At 57.2% G+C, this 16,733-nt stretch overlaps 1 protein-coding gene across 2 annotated transcripts in view; it reads left to right on the top strand.

Annotated features, from left to right (window-relative positions):
* POC1A (POC1 centriolar protein A) overlaps positions 1–16,117 on the top strand; it is a 73,268-nt gene extending 57,151 nt beyond the window's left edge. For both annotated transcript variants that reach the window (XM_082414520.1, XM_082414521.1), the window contains one exon: positions 15,440–16,117. In XM_082414520.1, coding sequence (XP_082270646.1) covers positions 15,440–15,538 — 99 coding nt within the window. In that variant the 3' untranslated portion in view covers positions 15,539–16,117. The remainder of the gene's footprint in view (positions 1–15,439) is intronic.
* The last annotated feature ends 616 nt before the right edge of the window (positions 16,118–16,733 follow it).

Genomic DNA, 16,733 nt, shown 5'->3' with positions numbered 1-16,733 from the left:
CTTTGTGTGGGGGAAGCCCCCCCTTGCCCCTGTGAGATTGCTGTTTGGGGCCTCACTGAGCTCCTCAGTACCCTGATCCCAGCTGGACACTGTGTCCTGAGCAGCCAGGGTGTGTTTGGCCTTACACGTCCCTATCAGCTGTGGGGAACAGAGGTACCTCCCTTGGGTGTCAGGGCTGCTCTGCTCAGCCCAGTGAGCCACTGCCCATTAGCCTGGGCGTACTTGCCCTCCTGGTCTTGAGGGCCAACTCCACCGCTCATCACCTGGGTGACCTCGGGCAGGTGATGTTGCTCCCCAGAGCCTCAGCTTCCTCACGTGTAAAGTGGGGACAGCCGAGCCTGCTCGTGTCCTCTGAGCACTATGATGAAGCTCTGGGTTACCTGGGTGGGCTAGGTCGATGTTCTCCAAGGGTCAGTGTGGGAAAACAGGGTGGCCAGGTGACACAGGAGTGGACATTCCACTGTAACTGCTGGAGTCCCAGGAATGCTTTTGAGCTGCCAGTGAGACTCTAGTGGTCTGACTAGGCATTAGGATGAGAGGGAGACAAAGAGGAGGTCTTTCCCCACGTCCAGGAAGGAGGAGGGCCCAGGAGGTGACGAGAGGGACTGGGAGCCTGGGGACTGTTGAAAATCAGGGGTGGGTCGTGGGGCCCATTAGATGCGGTCCTTGAACCCAGAGCCAGGCATTGGGGCCAAGATTGAAGCTCTTCAAAGTTGTATATATATCTTGTGGCAGCCATCCTCTGAATTGAGTTACCGTAATGGCTGTGGGGGAAATAGATTTCCTAACAATGGGATTTAGGTTTTTCTTTGGGTGACTTTTTGGTTTTCAAAACCCCTCATGGGAATTCTCAAAAGCAACTAGGGCTGAAGTCACAAGTATGGGTGCTGGGAGCCATGTGTGTGCCCCCCCCTTCCTCTCGGGAGCCTGTGCTGGGCCCCACCTTCTCCCCTCCCCGTCTGGGGAGAACACACACCTGTCCTGCGGCCACCCTGGTCACTCTGCTGCTGGGCCTGCCCCAGTCTTCTCTTCCTGAGATAGATGGCTCGATCCCAGAGGCCTGCAGGAGTCAGAGCAAAGCTCAGACCAGGAGTCAGAAGCCGCAGATGCTCTGGCACAGCCTTACCTCTTTCTGAGGAAGCTATGGTTTCCTCCTCCATAGAGGGGAAACTTTAGGCCCTGCCCATCTGTCTGTCCTCTGGGATGGGCAGCAGAGGTCAGCGTCTCAGGTGGGGCCGGGACTGCTCTCAGGGCCTTCTTTCCATGAGTCGCCCCTCCCCTCCACCCCTGGCTGGGCCCCTCCCTTTGTGGCCACTCCAAGAGGAGGGGCTCCAGAGTGGACCCCTGCCAGGCCTGCCTGCTTGGTGATGGGCATTCAGAGGCCCTGACCTTTCCCCTGGTGTTCTTCTGGGGGTTCTGCCAAGTGATTTAGGGTCCCTCTCGCAGGTGCTGGGACGCTCACCAGTGAGCAGGGAGAGGCTGTTTTCACAGCCAGAGTCCCCTGGGAGCTCACCTCCCGCCTTGGCTCCCTTCACTTCCTTCACGGACTCCTGAGTGACAGAGGTTGGGTGGTGTCTGGAAATTGCAGGGGCCCTGGGTCTTCCTCGAGGGCGAGGCCGTGGGCATGGGGCGCGGCGCGGCAATGTGGGCAGTACCCGGGAGCTAGGGAGGCTGCAGTGAGGGGCCTGGGCCTGGCAGGCGGCCGGTGGTTTCGCCTCAGAAGCCCACAGCAAAGTTATTTTTGACTCCGATTTCACGTCTTGCTGCTTTTTAAAAATACCAAGCCATGAAATTCCTGCTCCAACTGTGTTTTCTCATGGCAGCTGTGCTTGAGGCTGGCCACAGCAAGGCTGTGATGTCACACATTCAGGTTCCTGTGACTCACTGGGGGCCGCTGGGCTCGGGGACCGGAACACGTGCGCCGTGGGAAGCAGCCGCGGGCAGGCCACCCAGCCCTGTGGTTTAAAGGTCCAGGTTGTTGCAACTCTGCTGACCAAACTCAACAAGGATAAGGATTTGGGCCTGTTTGCTTTGGGGAGTTGGATAGAGTGACCCATTGCTTCAAGACACCTTGCCCCTGCCCCCGAAGGTCCTGGCAGTTTCCTATCTGATGGGCTGCTCAGGTGAGGCATCCCACACAGGGAAGGTGGGAACACTGGGCAGGCCCGGTGTGGGCCGAGCTGCCTGACCAATCTCAGGGGCTCTCGGGGTCCCTCTTTCCCAGACGGACCAGCTGTTGATTGTGGAAAGAGACTCCAGACTTTAGAGCAGTTCTGCCATTTTCCCTGGGGGCGGGTCCTCCCAGGTGTGCCCAGATGGAACTTGTTGGGAAGGTGTGCAGTGAAAGCACCTCCCCGCCCCCCCCCAAGTAATCCCCTTTTGTGGGGTGTGTGCAGCCCTCCCCACGGCGCTCACGCACCCAGGCAGGGCCTCAGGGGTGATTGTTGCTGGTTTCCGCAAGAGCGGGCCCTCCCTCCCTCCACAGCAGCCTATCTTGCCACTTAGCCTTGACCGTGTATAATCCCAAGTTGGTTTAGCCAACCTCCTCTTCCTGGATATTTAAGGGCTGCCCTTGGGCCAGAGTCGACTTCAGGACAGCCGGACCTCGTGCCACTTGGGGTTTGGAGACTTGTTTTTCCTCTCTTAAGAGCCTGCTTCCTGGGGACAAGGGACTGAAGACACTCTGGTCTATTAGACACTTGGGGTCTGACTCTAGCCAGTTGCAGAGGGGCTGGGCCCTGACCCTTCCCCAGCCCTGTTGCTCATTTTGGCAGTTTATCCAAAGGCTTCTCTGGCTTTGCAAACGCAGAGGCATGGGGAATACCAAGTCAGGGCCAGTGTGCTGGCAGCAGTCAAAGATGGGGCGAGCTTGTGTTTATTATTGCGTGAGGGGCTGGATGGCAGCTCCGTCTTCTATCCTGTCTGCGGTTGTGGCAGAAAGCACTCTCTCCCCAAAGAAGCTGCAGATGGAAGGCCCCTGCCCACCAGATGCGCTCGGGATGGCTGTGGTTACCTCTGGGGCCTGGGAACATTCACAGTCTTACGAGATTTCCCCTGTGAGGCCCAGAGCAGGCCTGGGGCTGGGGGCTGGGGAGCAGGGGCTGGAGCGGGAGATCTAGGAGAGCTAGGCCCATGGAGGGACATCTCATTCAGACTGACTCTGGATGATTCTGAGAGGAGGGAGGAAGAGGACCCAGGTGATTTGCTCTCACTGCTCTGGGGACCCAAGGGCCCTCCAAAGAAAGGTCAAGCACAGGCCACAAGAAGGGGCCTACGAGTCTTCTGGTTGTGACAGGCAGCCCCAAAAGGGCCTACATGGCTCTGAGATTAACCAAGCCCCAGCTGCCCCATGGCCTGCATGAAGCGCCGTGAGAGCTGGGTCAGGAAAGACTGCAATCGGGCCTGCCATTTCCCTCCGCCCACTCTGCAGAGGGCCCTGTCTGGGCCTGGACTGTTGGTACAGACCCTCACTGTACCCACAGTAGCCTCAGCTCTGGGGGAGGAGAAAAAACGGAAAGGAGCTTTGAGCTCAGCAGAGCGTGGCATTTGGGGGAGTGATTCTGTTCCCCCCATTCTGATCTGGGCCTAGGTGGTAGCTCCAGAAAACCGGCCAAGATGAGAGGCTAGGTCTCCCACTGTGGCTCAGCAGGCACTCCACAGGGGAGGGGGAGCCTGTGAGCCTTCGTCCCTGAGGTGGGCCTGTTGGACAGGGGCCACAGCCTAACTTGCCCGGCTGCACTGAGTTTTTCCGGGCCTCCAACAAGCTACCAAGCAGTCTCTCTGACTTGTGATGGTTGTGTTTTATCGGGTGCTGGCAAATTAACTATTTTATATGGATTGCTGAAAAAGTGAGCATCTGAAGAAAGGGGATACCGAAGGCGGTCAAGGCCAAGGTTCATGCCCCACTGTCAGCCCTGTTTGGACTTACCCTGGAGCCAGAGTACAGCTGAGCAGTGACTGGCATCCTGCACCTTGGGGCCTATCCCTGTCAGACTTGCCTTCCCTGGTGGTGTGCCCATGGCTGGCAGAAAGATGAGCTTGAACCCAGGCCAGGGTCGGCGTGGCAGGGGGTGTGGCTCAGGTCTTCCTCCTGGTGTGGGTAGCACCCCACGGGTTCCCGCAGCATCCGGTTTTAATGGATGGTGGTGAGTGGCCCCACTTTTAATGGCTTCTCCTTTGGGGGTAAGCAGTAATGTGGAAAAGCCTGTGTTTATTTAAAAGGAGTTGCTATAAAGCCATAAGGAAAGTAAATTAGCCAAGATTCCTTAATGTCATAGCTAATCCACCAATAGAAAATAGCGTCTCATGCGCTTCCCGAAGAGAGCTAATCCTCGTTAGAGGTGGGGGCTGGGGGATGCAGAAACGCCCGAGAAATCCTATATCCCTGAGACAACGTGAAGCAGAAACACGGACCTCTGGGCTCAAGGGACAAAAGCTCATTTTGTGTTGTTGGCAGCAGACTGTGGGGTGACGAGAGGTGGTTAAAAAGACAGTTACTGAGCCCAGAGAGGTTGCGAGGAATTTCTGTAGAAACTTGTTTTTCTGTGCATCAGCTGTGTGTGATGCTGGACAAGTTAACATGTCAGACGTCAGCATGAGTGGGAATCTCCATTCCTTCCCCTTTAAAGTTTAGGCCCCGAAACTTTTAGTCCTCATCAGATCGGCGTGAGGTGGGGAGGGGAGGAACTGGGCTGCTTCCTGGATTCCTACCCCACTTTGCGCACCCCTACTTCCTGCTGAGGCCAGGAGGCTTCCTCCCTCCCAAGGCCAGCTGGCGGTGGCCCTTCGGGCTCCAGCCTGCCCACCCTCCGCTCCCTCCTCCGCCAGCCCCTCAAGCCCACCAGGTCCAAGGCCCAAGCTGGGGGGAATGTTCCTCACCAGCCAGCCAGGCTCATCCCCAGAGTAGGGCTGCCCCAGGCCCGGGGGACCTGGACTGGCTGGTGCAGGACCTGCCTCCTCTGCATCCCCATGGCACTCAGGGTCTGGCATGTGTCCATCCAGCACTCAGTGTGCACATGTGATGCTCCAGGAGCTGGGCCTGGGAGCAGAAAGACAGTGGTGAGCGAGAATAGACAGAAACCCCTGTCCTCGTGGGGCTGGCACTCTGATGGCTGTCAGCAGGCCGCTCGAGGGCCAGCATTCACCCCTCTGACTCGAAGGCCCCTGTGCCACAGACCTTCAGGCGCTGGGCCGAGGCTGGGGCTGAGAGACAGAGCCTTTGGTGGTAGGAAGAGCTGGGCCCGGACCAGCAACCCCTGTCCCCAGGGAGACAGGCTGGCCCCTCCGGCCCCCATTCACCCCTGACATGCGGCAGTGGGCTGGCCAGGGCACCATCAGCAAGCCAGGGCCCTGCGTGTGTGCACACACACGTGCACGAACACCGAGAGCTGGAGACAGAGCTGCCAGGAGACAAGGCAGAGCCAGGCAGGCGCTGAGCCCAGCAGCCCCACTTTGTTTTGATAGCTCACAAGACCCCACAGCAGAGAGATTCTCCTTTTCTTGCATCTGTTTTAGATCTTTAGAATCTGAGTGAAGTCAAAACCCTTCTACAAGGGAGATTAATTCCACACTGTTCCATCTTTGCAGTGGAACCATAGGAAAGTTAGACATTCTGTGCGGCACTGTCGAGACAGGGGCGTTGCGCCAATGGCCAGCCCCTGGATGTTTCCCGCAGCCTGGCACAAGTGCCCCCAGCAGCATGGCTGGGTGACTGTGCCCTCGCCCTGAGACCCAGGGCACCTGGGACCCCCTGCCCCCCAGGAATCTGGCTCCTGTGTTGGGGGAAGGGGGCTGGGGTGCCCCAGCCCCTCTGGGGAGACCGCCTGGAGGAGCCAGAATCAACCATAAGCCTGGAAATGATTAAAAGGAACTTTCCGTCACAGGAGAACTTTAAGAAGCAGCCAGACCACCACGTGCCCTGATGGCTCAGGCCCTACGAGGCCTGACCACAGGCCACCTTCTTTGGAGCCTCATCAAGCCCCATCTGTGCCTAGGGCTGCCCCCTCAAACAGCCCAGAGCTCAGCCATGGCCCCTGTAAGCTGGGGGAGCCATGTTGCCCACGGTGCACCCCTGCCCAGAGCACGTGCCATGTAAATAGTAGCTATTAACAAAGTGTTGGGTTGGCCAAAAAATTCGTTTGGGTTTTTCCGTAAGATGTTATGGAAAAACCCGAATGAACTTTTTTTTTTGGCCAACCCTATTACGATGGTTCCACAAGAGATGCGTTGCACAGATGAGGAATCTGAAGCCCTGGTCAGGTAACTTGCCCAAGACCACTCAGCAAGTTAGTGATCAAGTTCAGATTTGAGCCCAGGCAGTACAGCTGCAGAGCCTGTGCTCTTATCACCTGGGACAAAGGTGGGGACCAGGAGTCACTCTGACAGCATTTTCTAAGGCCCACACCTGTGTCACAGCCATGACATGGTGAGAGAGGAGGAGGGCAGGGACCCGAGCACTGGGGCGGAGGGGGGGTGCGGGATGAGGGGGACTTCTTGGGGGAGCAGGGCAACGCAGGCCTTGAGTGCCATGTGAATGCCACATCCAAGAGTCTGGCCTTTCTTCCTGAGCTCTTGAACAGAAAAGGAATATAGCAGAAGCAGCGTGGAGGGCAAGGGGGTGAGGAATCACCAGGAAACCAAGGCAAAAGGATGGGGACTGAGAGGAGGCAGTCACCAAGTGGGACGTGCCTGGGGTCCGCAGCACTGACTGTATATTGGGGGCCCTGGGGTCCTGGGTCAGGCGAGGAGACTCCTTGGGCAGAGCCCTGACGCGACTACCGCGCCCAGCCCGACACAGCAGCCAGAGGGGGCTTGGACATTCCCTGCACCCTCGTCAGCCCTTCCTGCAGCCTCCCCAACCCGCTCCAGTGCCCTTCCGTGCTCACCATTCCCACTGCCCTCCCCCGGCCTTCTCCCAGGCGCTGCCTCTGCCCTACACGTGTCCCTTCTTTCAGCCTGACCTCCCCACGCTGTAGCAGGTGTGTGCTTGTGTGGCACTCCTACCCCCAGCCGTTCCAACCCTCTTGCCCCACTGCCCCTTTTGCCCCATTCAGACACTGAGGTCCCAGTCTCCTGGCTTCCCAAGACTGCCATCCCAGAGCAGTTTTAGTTCCCCCTCGCCACAAGGCAGAGTGCTAGAGGGGCCACGTGGCTGGATGTCAGCTCTCTGCTTCCATCGTCAGTCTGTCTCTGGCCCAGCCACCCTGTTCACCTCTGTGCCACCTGTCTTCCATGTTCCAGGGAGGCCCAGGAGGGCCTTTCAACCATAGAAACCAATTCCACTCACCTAAGAGGGGCCCCATGCACCCTGTGGGGCTCTGCTTAGAGCAGGAAGTGGACGTGGAAGTGCCCTGGCTGGGGGAGTGGGGGCTGCTGGGAAGAAGGGTTGCCCGCAGAGCTGAACAGCGTTGGGGAGTGCGGTGGAAAGGCCTGGAGTGAGTGAGGCCTGCACACGTGGCAACATTTCATAAGGAACTAGCCAAAGAGCTGAGAAATGTGGAGAGAACGGCTGGCTGGTCACCCTCATTCTTTTCCCTTCCTCCAAAATGTTATTCACTATCAATCGTGGCAGCTTTGCCAGAAGCCCGCCCAGATAGGACTGGTACTGCATCTCATCAGTGCCTGGAAGCCCCTCAGAGCCAGAGTCCCTCCTTGCTGCATGTGATGGGCAGCTGACAAGTGTGAGAGTGGATGATGATGTCAGGAGGGCTCGTGAGGGTTCTGTGGCCCCTCAGAGCTTTGTAGAAGTTATGGCTCCAGTTTTCCTGCTACATTTGCACACCAGTACGTGCAAGAGACCTTCAATAAAGGTGGCGGCAGCAGTGGCTCTGGAAGGAGGAGCAGCTGCCGGAAGGGACCTGGCTCCGGGGGTGCGCCTTGGTCCGTTTCTGAAGTGCCAGTTCACTCCCTCTGCTTTCACCACCTGTTGTGAAACTAGGCAGCCATGATCAGTTCCCAGGCTGAGCCCCTTCTCCCAGAGTCCACTCTGGATCCAGCGCTTGGAAAAGTGGCCACGGGCATGCAGGAGCACCATCCTCCCTGCCTGTACCTGCTCGGATTTGTGAGTCTGGTGAGGCAGTGCTAGGGAGTGGAGGCGTCCCCATTCCTGTCCCTTTTTGGGTAAGGGCCCTGGGACCCCTCCTCCACCTTCCTTGTGACCACCATACTCTCTTCCCTGTTCAGTCACTCCAAACCTGCCACACTGGCCTCCTGACAGTGCCAAGAGTGTGCTGTGTTCTTCTCTGTCTCAGGGCCTTTGCACCTTGTGCTTGGAGCACACTTTCTCTGGCCTGTCCTGTGCTATCTCCTCACAGAGGCCTTCTGGGCCTCCTGTCAGGGTTGGAACTCTCCTTCCCAGGTCTGCCAGCCCCAGAGCACGTGAGCCAAGTCAGGGGCCTGGACTCCACGCCGAGCTCAGTCCCTGTGGGCTGGACCGACACATCCTGCTCCTTTTCTCTTTGCCTTCCCCCCAAACACAAAGTGAAAAGGGGATGAAAAGGAGGCAGAAATGAGTACTGGGGGGAAAAGAGCTGAGGAAAAATGGAGGACAAGACCACCTCAAGAGGAAACCAGGCTGAGGAGAAAAAAGAGGTTGGCAGGGCTGAAAGAAGGGGAGGGCACACCATGAGGAAGTGGGGGCCTGGGAAGTGGGCAGTCAACAGGAGAAAGGGGGGGCAAAGGAAGGGCCCACAGAGCCCAGGGAGAGCATGTGGGCCTAAAAGAACTGTGCGCTGCTCCACAAGGCTGTGGGCAACTTGCACCGCCCCGCTTCTGCTCTGTTCCACCCCTTACGAGGGTGGGGGATTTATTCTCCCAGGGAGCACTGGACTCTCGCCTCCTCCATGCATTGCCCGCAGAACTCTTCCCTGGACCCGCGTGGAGCCCACGGGAGTATCGCGGCCCGGCCCCTCGTGGCTGTAGCGTCAGGCGGAGGCCCCGCGGACCCACTTTGCCTTCTCCCAGCATCACAGATGTGTGAGGCCCCGTCGCAGGAGTCAGGGGTGGAAGGCTCTCCCCTTGGCCACCTCGGAGGCCAGTGGAGATGCACAAACCCGGGCTCTGTCCCACGCAGGCCACTTTGGGCCCCATGGGGTGCAGACACCTGATGACTCGATGCCAGTAGAGAAAAGGCATCTGAGGCAGCGAAGTTGGGACCCGTGGCTCTGTCAAAATATCCCCTGTGCTGTGTTCCCTCCCACTTGGAGTTGGGGGCCCCAGGTACCAGACTTATCGCTGCGGACAGGCATTTTGGTGCAACTTCTCCGAGCATCACTGCAATTCAGAGGGGACTAAAAATAAAAGCCTGTCACTTTAAAATTGGTTATTTTTACACCACTCAGAAGGCCCTTCAGGATGTTTCATAAAACGTCTTACGCTGTTGAACTGTGAGCAAGAGAAGCCTTTCGCCCTGTTAATGTTGCCCCAATAGGAGACAGATCACGTCTTCTCCCCCCTCAGCAGGAAAATCAGGATCTGAATGAGATGCCCTTGCTGATCCTCTCCCAGGGGGATTTTCCTTGGAGCGCTCCAGCGGGAGTCATGCTGGGAGCCCCGCCCCCTGGCCTGAGCTGGCCTCTTCCATGCTCTTGGGTTTGTTCCCCAATGCCTCCAGCATCCTCCTCCCTATTAGGTGCCTGGGTTGGGCTGTCCCTCCATCAGTGCCCACTGAGGGGCCAGGCTGCTTTCCAGGGGGTTTCAGCAGCATCACTGACATGGTCCTGAGCCCTGGCCGGATCCCCGAGTTCACCCGCACCGGGTTCTCCTCTCCAGTGTCCAGGGGCTTGTGGATTCACTGCCCTGTCCCTCTCCCTGTCTCCCCCCAGCCCCCTCTCCCCCCATTAATGAGGATGATCTGAGAAATGCAGAATAACCAGGCTTTTTCTGACACCGCCTCATGGCTGCCTGACCCTCCCATCCCTCTCAGAGGGGCCTCAGCCTGTCCAGTGTGGTGCCCATCCTCAGCCTCTCCTGCGGGGCCCATCCTCAGCCTGTGTTCTCGGCCTCAGGAACGTGTTCTCTCTCTTGTCCCCCAATTGACTCACCACCAGATGGTGGTGGTTCATACCTCATGGATATCTCTGATTTTGTCCACTTTCCTCCTTAGCCCCCTCCCCCAGTCCAAGCCACCATCATCCCCTCTCATTCTCTCTTGCCTCCATCATGCCTAGTCACAGCCACACAGCCACTCCCCGGGCCATCCCCATGGAGCAGTCAGAGGGGTCTCATCCCCGCTTGGCCTCGAACCCCCAGCACCTTCCTGCTGCTCTGCGGCTGAAGATGAGGTTGCCAGGCATGGCCTGCAGGGCCTGGCCCCACCTCCTGCCTCCTCCGAGGCCCCTCTCCTTCTCACTGCCTTCCCTCCCACCTCGGGGCCTTCCTGCCCCTCCCTCCTGGTGAACTCCTCCTCAGTCTTAGCTCACTCCCTTCCTAGGGCTACCTCCCCTGGCTCTGACCAAGCAGCGCCCTCCGTTTTCCCAGCGCACCCCGCTGGTCTGCGCAGCTGCTTAGCGCTTGCCTCTTCAACCCGCTGCGCACCCTGCGGGCCCAGCTGAGTCTGTCTGCTCTGCGCCATTGTCACCCCGGGCCTGGCACAGGCCTGTACGGCGTGGTGCCCGGGGAGGATCTGAGTGAGTGAAGAGTCTAGGGCCAAGATTGGCAAACTTTTTCTTAATGATAAATATTCTAGGCTCTGTGGGCCATAAGAGTCTGTCACAACTACTCAACCTGCCACTGTAGCCAGGAAGCAGCCATAGACAATATGTAAGCAAATGGGCACAGCAATAAAACCTTATTTACAAGAACAGGCAGCAGGCCGAATGTGCCAACCCTTGGTCTAGAGAAACAACAGAATTCATTCAACAGCAAACGGGAGTGTTTCTAAGGAAACGATTTTCCATGAGAAAGGGCTGTGGCTTCCTGGAAATCGCTGGTTACAGCAGGAGAAGGTGGTTTTGAAACAAGCCCCCAGGTGACCCTCCGACAGGTGTGACTTTGAAGGTGAAACTTCTGGATCCCCTATGACCTTGCCCCAAGAGGCTCCCGCGTGGCTTGCAGGTGACGGCCATGACCCTGGGAGGCAGACAGTGTTGGGCGAGGGGTAACAGTGTCCAGGCGTGGAGTCTGAATTCTGCTTCCTGTTGCTCCCATTCAGGGAGGGAGGTGCCTTGTTTGAAGTCGAGCCCAGTCTTGGGAGGGGTGGGGCGCCATCAGTGACCAGGGCGAGTACCAGAGTGTGTCTAGAGGCTGATCTCTTACGCTTTAGCAGCATAAGCGCCCCAGTGAGAGAAGGCATCTGAAATTAAGGTGTTAGGGTCGTTTCTCATTGCATATCTATTATAAGGTTCTTGTCGGTATGTCCCTTTTAACCCTATAATATTGCCTTTTCATAGCTCAGAATTGTGACTTCTGTGATAATTCCAAACCTAAATGTTTAGCCAGATAAGAGACTCTACTTCATGGGCATTGGAGGTGTCTGAGGCCTGGGAACTGCCTTGGAGAGGGGCCTGATGGTGTGAGGGCGCTGCCGGCTGACCCTGAGGGATGGCCCTTCCAACCGCTCCTGCTCATTTAATCCAGAGCCACCAGGCCAAGTGGCTTGGACAGGACAGAAGGTGGCTGCCGCTGTGTGAGCACAGAGACCCAGGAGCATGTTCTCAGGCTGCTTGAGCTTGGGCATAGGGTGGGGGACAAGCAGGTCTGCTGGGTCACAGGGCCAGTGGCCCTCAGGTGATGCCAGAGCGAGCGGGGTGGGGGTGGGGGGAGGAGTAGGTTAGGTCTCTCCTTATACGTGGTGGATGGGGACAGAGCAAAGGTGCACAGTTCCCGGTGCCTTAGCCAGCACTCTGAAGCCAGGCCACCAGGGTTCACAGTCCAGGTTTGTCATTTATATGCTGTGTGACTTTAAGCAAGTTAGTATCACTTGGTTGGTACCTTGGTTTCCTCATCGGAAAAAATGGGGGTGTTACAGGCTCCCACCCTGAGGGGTCATTGTATGGAATAGAATGCTTGGCGTACCGTGAGCACTCCGTGAGGGTCAGCTGTCAGGAGCAGCCCCTGGAGCAGAGTGTGTCAGGAATCAGGATGGCCCCCCAGAGCCCAGTCCTGGGTCCTCCCTCAAGTCTGGGCTTCACACCCAATTACAAAGGGGACCTCGTGTCTGGATGGCACAGGGCCAGGGAGAGGGCATGAGCTGCCTGGTTTCTCCAAAGTCAACAGACAGGAGGGGCCTCTCTGTGGAGGAGTTCGGACCCCAGAATGAAGGAGTTCCGGCTAATGGCCGTCTTTCCCAGACGCGTTGCCCAGACAGGTCTGCCCAGCAGCCAGAACCCTAGACTCCTCAGCCCCTTCTCCAGTTTCCCGTTGCCCTACTTAAAATTAAGTCAGAGGCCCACGGACACCCATGTCGGGCAGGGCCATTTCCTTTTTTGACACCTGCCACCACACCCAGCTTTCAACTCCCTGGGGACTTTGTGAGAGGCTGGGACCAGGTCATTTGCCCTTGAATAAAAGGAAAGCAAGGTGACTGGGCTGGGAGCATGGACTTAGAGGGACTGCAGAGGTGTCTGCCTTTCCAGTGCTTCTCCTCACCTTCCAGGGCAGGCGGGCCTTGTCTCTGGGCCTGGGGAGCATGGGCACTGTGTGGCAGGAGGAGAATTCCCAGGGCTGGGCCAAAGCACGAGGTGGGGTGAGCCACGAGCAGCCTGCTTGGCGTGGCCCCGAGCCTCAGGAGGGCACGGCTGCGGGCTCTGCTCTGCCCTCTGGGTGCTGAGGCAGCACATACTCACAGAGGCTTGCTGTGCCCCTGACACTTGGTTGTGGGGATATTGCTCTGAACCAACAGGTAAAGGTCACACTGCAAACACAGCCACGTGACATGGCCTGGAATCGGTCCCTGCTAGTGATGCTGCTCCCTCCTCGCGTGGGCCCCAGCAGCTGGGGAAGCACGGTGGCGGTGGCGCGCTGTGGTGGCCTGGCTGACTCCCTGCAGGTGGCCGGCCTGCCTGCCCTCTCGCTGTGTGTATCGCCAGCCCTGAGCATGTCTGACCTCTGCTACTTGGCTTCTCCGATTGGAGCCTTTTCATCACTGGGGAAGCCCTTTCCTGGTGGAGGAAAGGCATATCAGCAAATCGGAGATCAGGGTTTCCAGGCTTCACTTTATCAGGAGGGATAACAATTTCCCGTGAAAATGAGGTCCCATGCTTTAGTGGAATGGGATTATTAAGACAAATTTGTGAAGCAGAGACTGTGTTCTAATGCACAGAAATCCAAAGTGTCCGTCCTCCTCTCCCTGGCCCATCCTTCCAGCTCAAAAGGGGTTTGGGAGGGATCATATGTGACGGGGAAGAGCTGGGTGGACTTAATCTCTGGATGGTGGCCGCCACCGAGCATCTTGGCAGAGTAGGCTGGGGGCGCAGGGAGTAGGGAAAGTGGACACCAAACACAGAGATGACGTGACTCTTCCAGAAGCTTGCCTGGGAAAGGGGAGAAGCTGCAGGTTTGAGAAGGGTGGACTTTTTTTCAGCCTGTTTGTCTCTAACGTGCTATGAAGCATCCCCTCATAGCTCCCAAAGGAAGGACCCCCAACACCCTCCTTCCATTCAGGGGGCTGGAGGTGAAATAAGTGATGCTTTTCTGTTCAAAGAAATTTAACATCATCAAATTTAATGCCGTATTTCTACCAAGCTGAAGTATGGGCCCCCCGTGGAACTAAGTAGAGGCCTCGTGAAATGCGTGGCACCCCTGGTATTGACATTGGCCCAGCACCCACTGCCTCCACATTTGGAAATTCGGTCCCTGTGAAGAAACAAAAATTTTTAAGTTGTGTGTGTGTGTGTGTGTGTGTGTGTGTGTGTGTTGGGAGGGGGGATGGTGCTGGGCAGAAGAGGGAAAGCTGGCTGGCTCCCCCACTGGGGCCTGGAGTCCAGAGCCATCGGAAAAAGTCTGGATGAGGAATGATTTTGGAGCTTGGCTCAGTGTGAGTTTTGCAGCAGCCAGTGGAAACTTCCAGGAATGCTGCTCTGGGCCAGCCGGGGGCTGTTTCCACCGCCACTTTTATGAGCTGCAGACCCCCTCCGTGGCTGACCAGCCAGCAGAGGGGAATGTGACCGTCTCTTTCAGCTCAGCTCTACCTCTCAGGGTGCAGTTCATATTCCACAGGCAGCAACTTTTCAGGCTCTGTCCTGTGCCCCAGGGCTCGGAGCCTTTGCAGCCCGGCCAACTCATCCAGAAGGGGCCAGCCGCCAGGAGGAGCAGCCTCCGTGAGCGGCTGACATCCGTGCGGGATGCTGCAAAAATTTATAGCAATCTTAGGGGGGAAACTCCCTCCCAAAATGTTTCAATGTTTTATTAAATATGTGAAAGGAAAGTTTCCTTTCTACTGGACCAAGGCCCAGAGCCTCCATGGAGCCTCAGGGAAGGTGGCAAAACCTCTTGGGAAAGCCCACAAATGAGTAAAATTAATAGAAAGTTTTGTTTCTTAATCTGACCCCTTTCTGATGCCGGTAGGCTGCACGGCACAGGAACCAAGCCTGCTTCATTCACAGTGGACTTGCCCAGGGCCTGGTGTGTGCCTGGACACCACTGCCCCTCTGTCAACACTCTGTCCAAAGCCAGAGGAAGGGGGCAGGTTTCTGCAGCCTTGTCTGGAAGCCAGGTTCACAGGCCAGCCGTCATGCTGGGTATGCAGGAGAGGCCAGGGAGCAAAGGCTCTGCCTCTGGAAGCCAACATGACAGGCATTGTCATGGTGGACAACATGGGCACCATGCTGTCACCTCTCAGTCTCCAGGACTGCTGTGAGCTCGGCATTATCCTTCCCATTACAGAGGAGAAAATGGGCTCAAAAACGGGGAATTAGGGCCTAACCCCCAAACAGCACATTCCTGCAATGGTCCTCAGTGGGCTCGGACAGGCAGAGGCCCTCCTGGGCTCAAGGGACTCACCTCCAGCCTGGGAAGCCCCTCCAGGTGTAGAGATAAAGGGCCTGAGGTGTGGGCAGGACCCAGGTGGGGCGCCTTCTTTTGTGGATGCAGTTTTCTCACCTTTGGAATGGAGATGCTTGACGGTCTCTGGTTGGTTATGGACAGAGCCTGGCCCAGATGAGCAAGTGGTTCTGCTCTGGAACTCCAGTCTAAATGCCAGACCACCGGGGCTGGGGATTCCTGACCCTTGGCTGTCTTGGGCAATGACCGAGGACTATGGGACCTGCTGCTTACTTTCCCTCACTACGTCCTTCCGGCTGCCCAACAAACATCAGAGAATAACCATCCCGAACCAGCAGAAGTGGACATGACGACCAGAGACAAGGCGCCAGGAAGGAGCCCTGGGTGGGAAGAGCTGGCATTTGTTCAGCGGACTGAGGCAGCTGAGCGGGACTGGTTGAGGGCATCCCCAGGGCAGCCCAATGGCCCCTCCATCCTCTGAGCTTGACCATTTATTTTGCAGACAGTCTCCATCCTGGAGCAGCGGTTGACACTGACAGAAGACAAGCTGAAGCAGTGTCTGGAGAACCAGCAGCTAATCATGCAGAGAACACCACCATGATCAGGGGAGCAAGAATCAAGAGCTCGGTCGATTTGGGGGGTGACAGGCCGGGGATTTGTACTGGGGAACTTGGGTAAATAAATAAAGGGGATTCAGCTCTGGGAATCACATCCATCCCGGAGCCCCAGGGGTCCTGCACCTCTGCCCTCCTCCCAAGCTGTCCGCACCTGGAGACTCTCCACTTGGCTGTGGGAGGCCCCACATACCCACAGATGACCACGTTTAGTTTAATGTGAAGGAGCCACTGGAAAATGTTTGCTACCTTGGAGTCCTAAGTGGAGTCCACTTTTCCCTTACCAACCTTTCTGCCGTATGACTGGCTTCCCCCCACCGACCTTTCCCAGCGTAGAAATGGACTACTCATTGGTTGGATGAGCCAGGAGTTTCCTATAAATCTGACAAAAGGCCCAAAGTGGGCCCATCTGTGTCTGATTTACCCAGGAACAAGCACTCTGGAGAGGGTGGCGGCTTTGCAGTGGCCTTGATTTCTGCCCCACACATGTTCTCTGGGGCCTGATGGCTTCCTCCTCTGCATGCATGAGGGCAAAGGAAACTGAACATTAAAACGGATTTGATGGAGCTCGTCACTGAAATGGCTTGTTCTGAGTGAGACCTAGTCCCCCATCCCCAGGACCTATAAAGGGAGAATGAAAATGGCTTCTTGGGAGGGCCCCTGCCAGGATCACCTCTGAAGCCCAGCACACCCTGTTTGCAGCCGTTCGGGGTCTTCAGGAGCAAGGACAGCCAGAGCCCCTGCCTACACCCTGTCCCTCTGGCTGGCCTGGCTGGCTACTTCAGCTGGGACCTGGAGGCCTCAGGCACCTGCCTTTCCTCTCGCTCATGAGGGTTCCATAGGCAGCTTTCCCTGCATCCTTGCAGGAAAGCCAGGCAAGTGTTTCCCATATGTCTGGGTGTCGTCCATGCCTTCTGTATTCAGCTTCTTGGGGCCCAGCCAGCCAGAGAGGTATTTACCCTCCAACACACCTGCCCTGCCCTGGGGCCTGGGGGGAGGGCGGTGTTAGATCTTCCCGGGAGCTGTCAGTACCAAGCAGCTAATGAGGTTCCCAGCCTCTGCAGCTTCCAGGTGGGAGCACAGTCTGAACGCCTAAGAGCTTGGGCTGACAAGAGGCAGCCTATGTTGAGTACCGATGAACGACAAGCCTGGAGGAGCTGCCTCTTCCACCTGGCTGGGGAG

This window comes from Balaenoptera physalus (assembly GCF_965194825.1).
Source record: "Balaenoptera physalus genome assembly, chromosome: 11".
NCBI lineage: Eukaryota > Metazoa > Chordata > Mammalia > Artiodactyla > Balaenopteridae > Balaenoptera > Balaenoptera physalus.
Note: the sequence above shows the minus strand (reverse complement) of the source record. Positions and strands in the feature narration are given on the sequence as shown.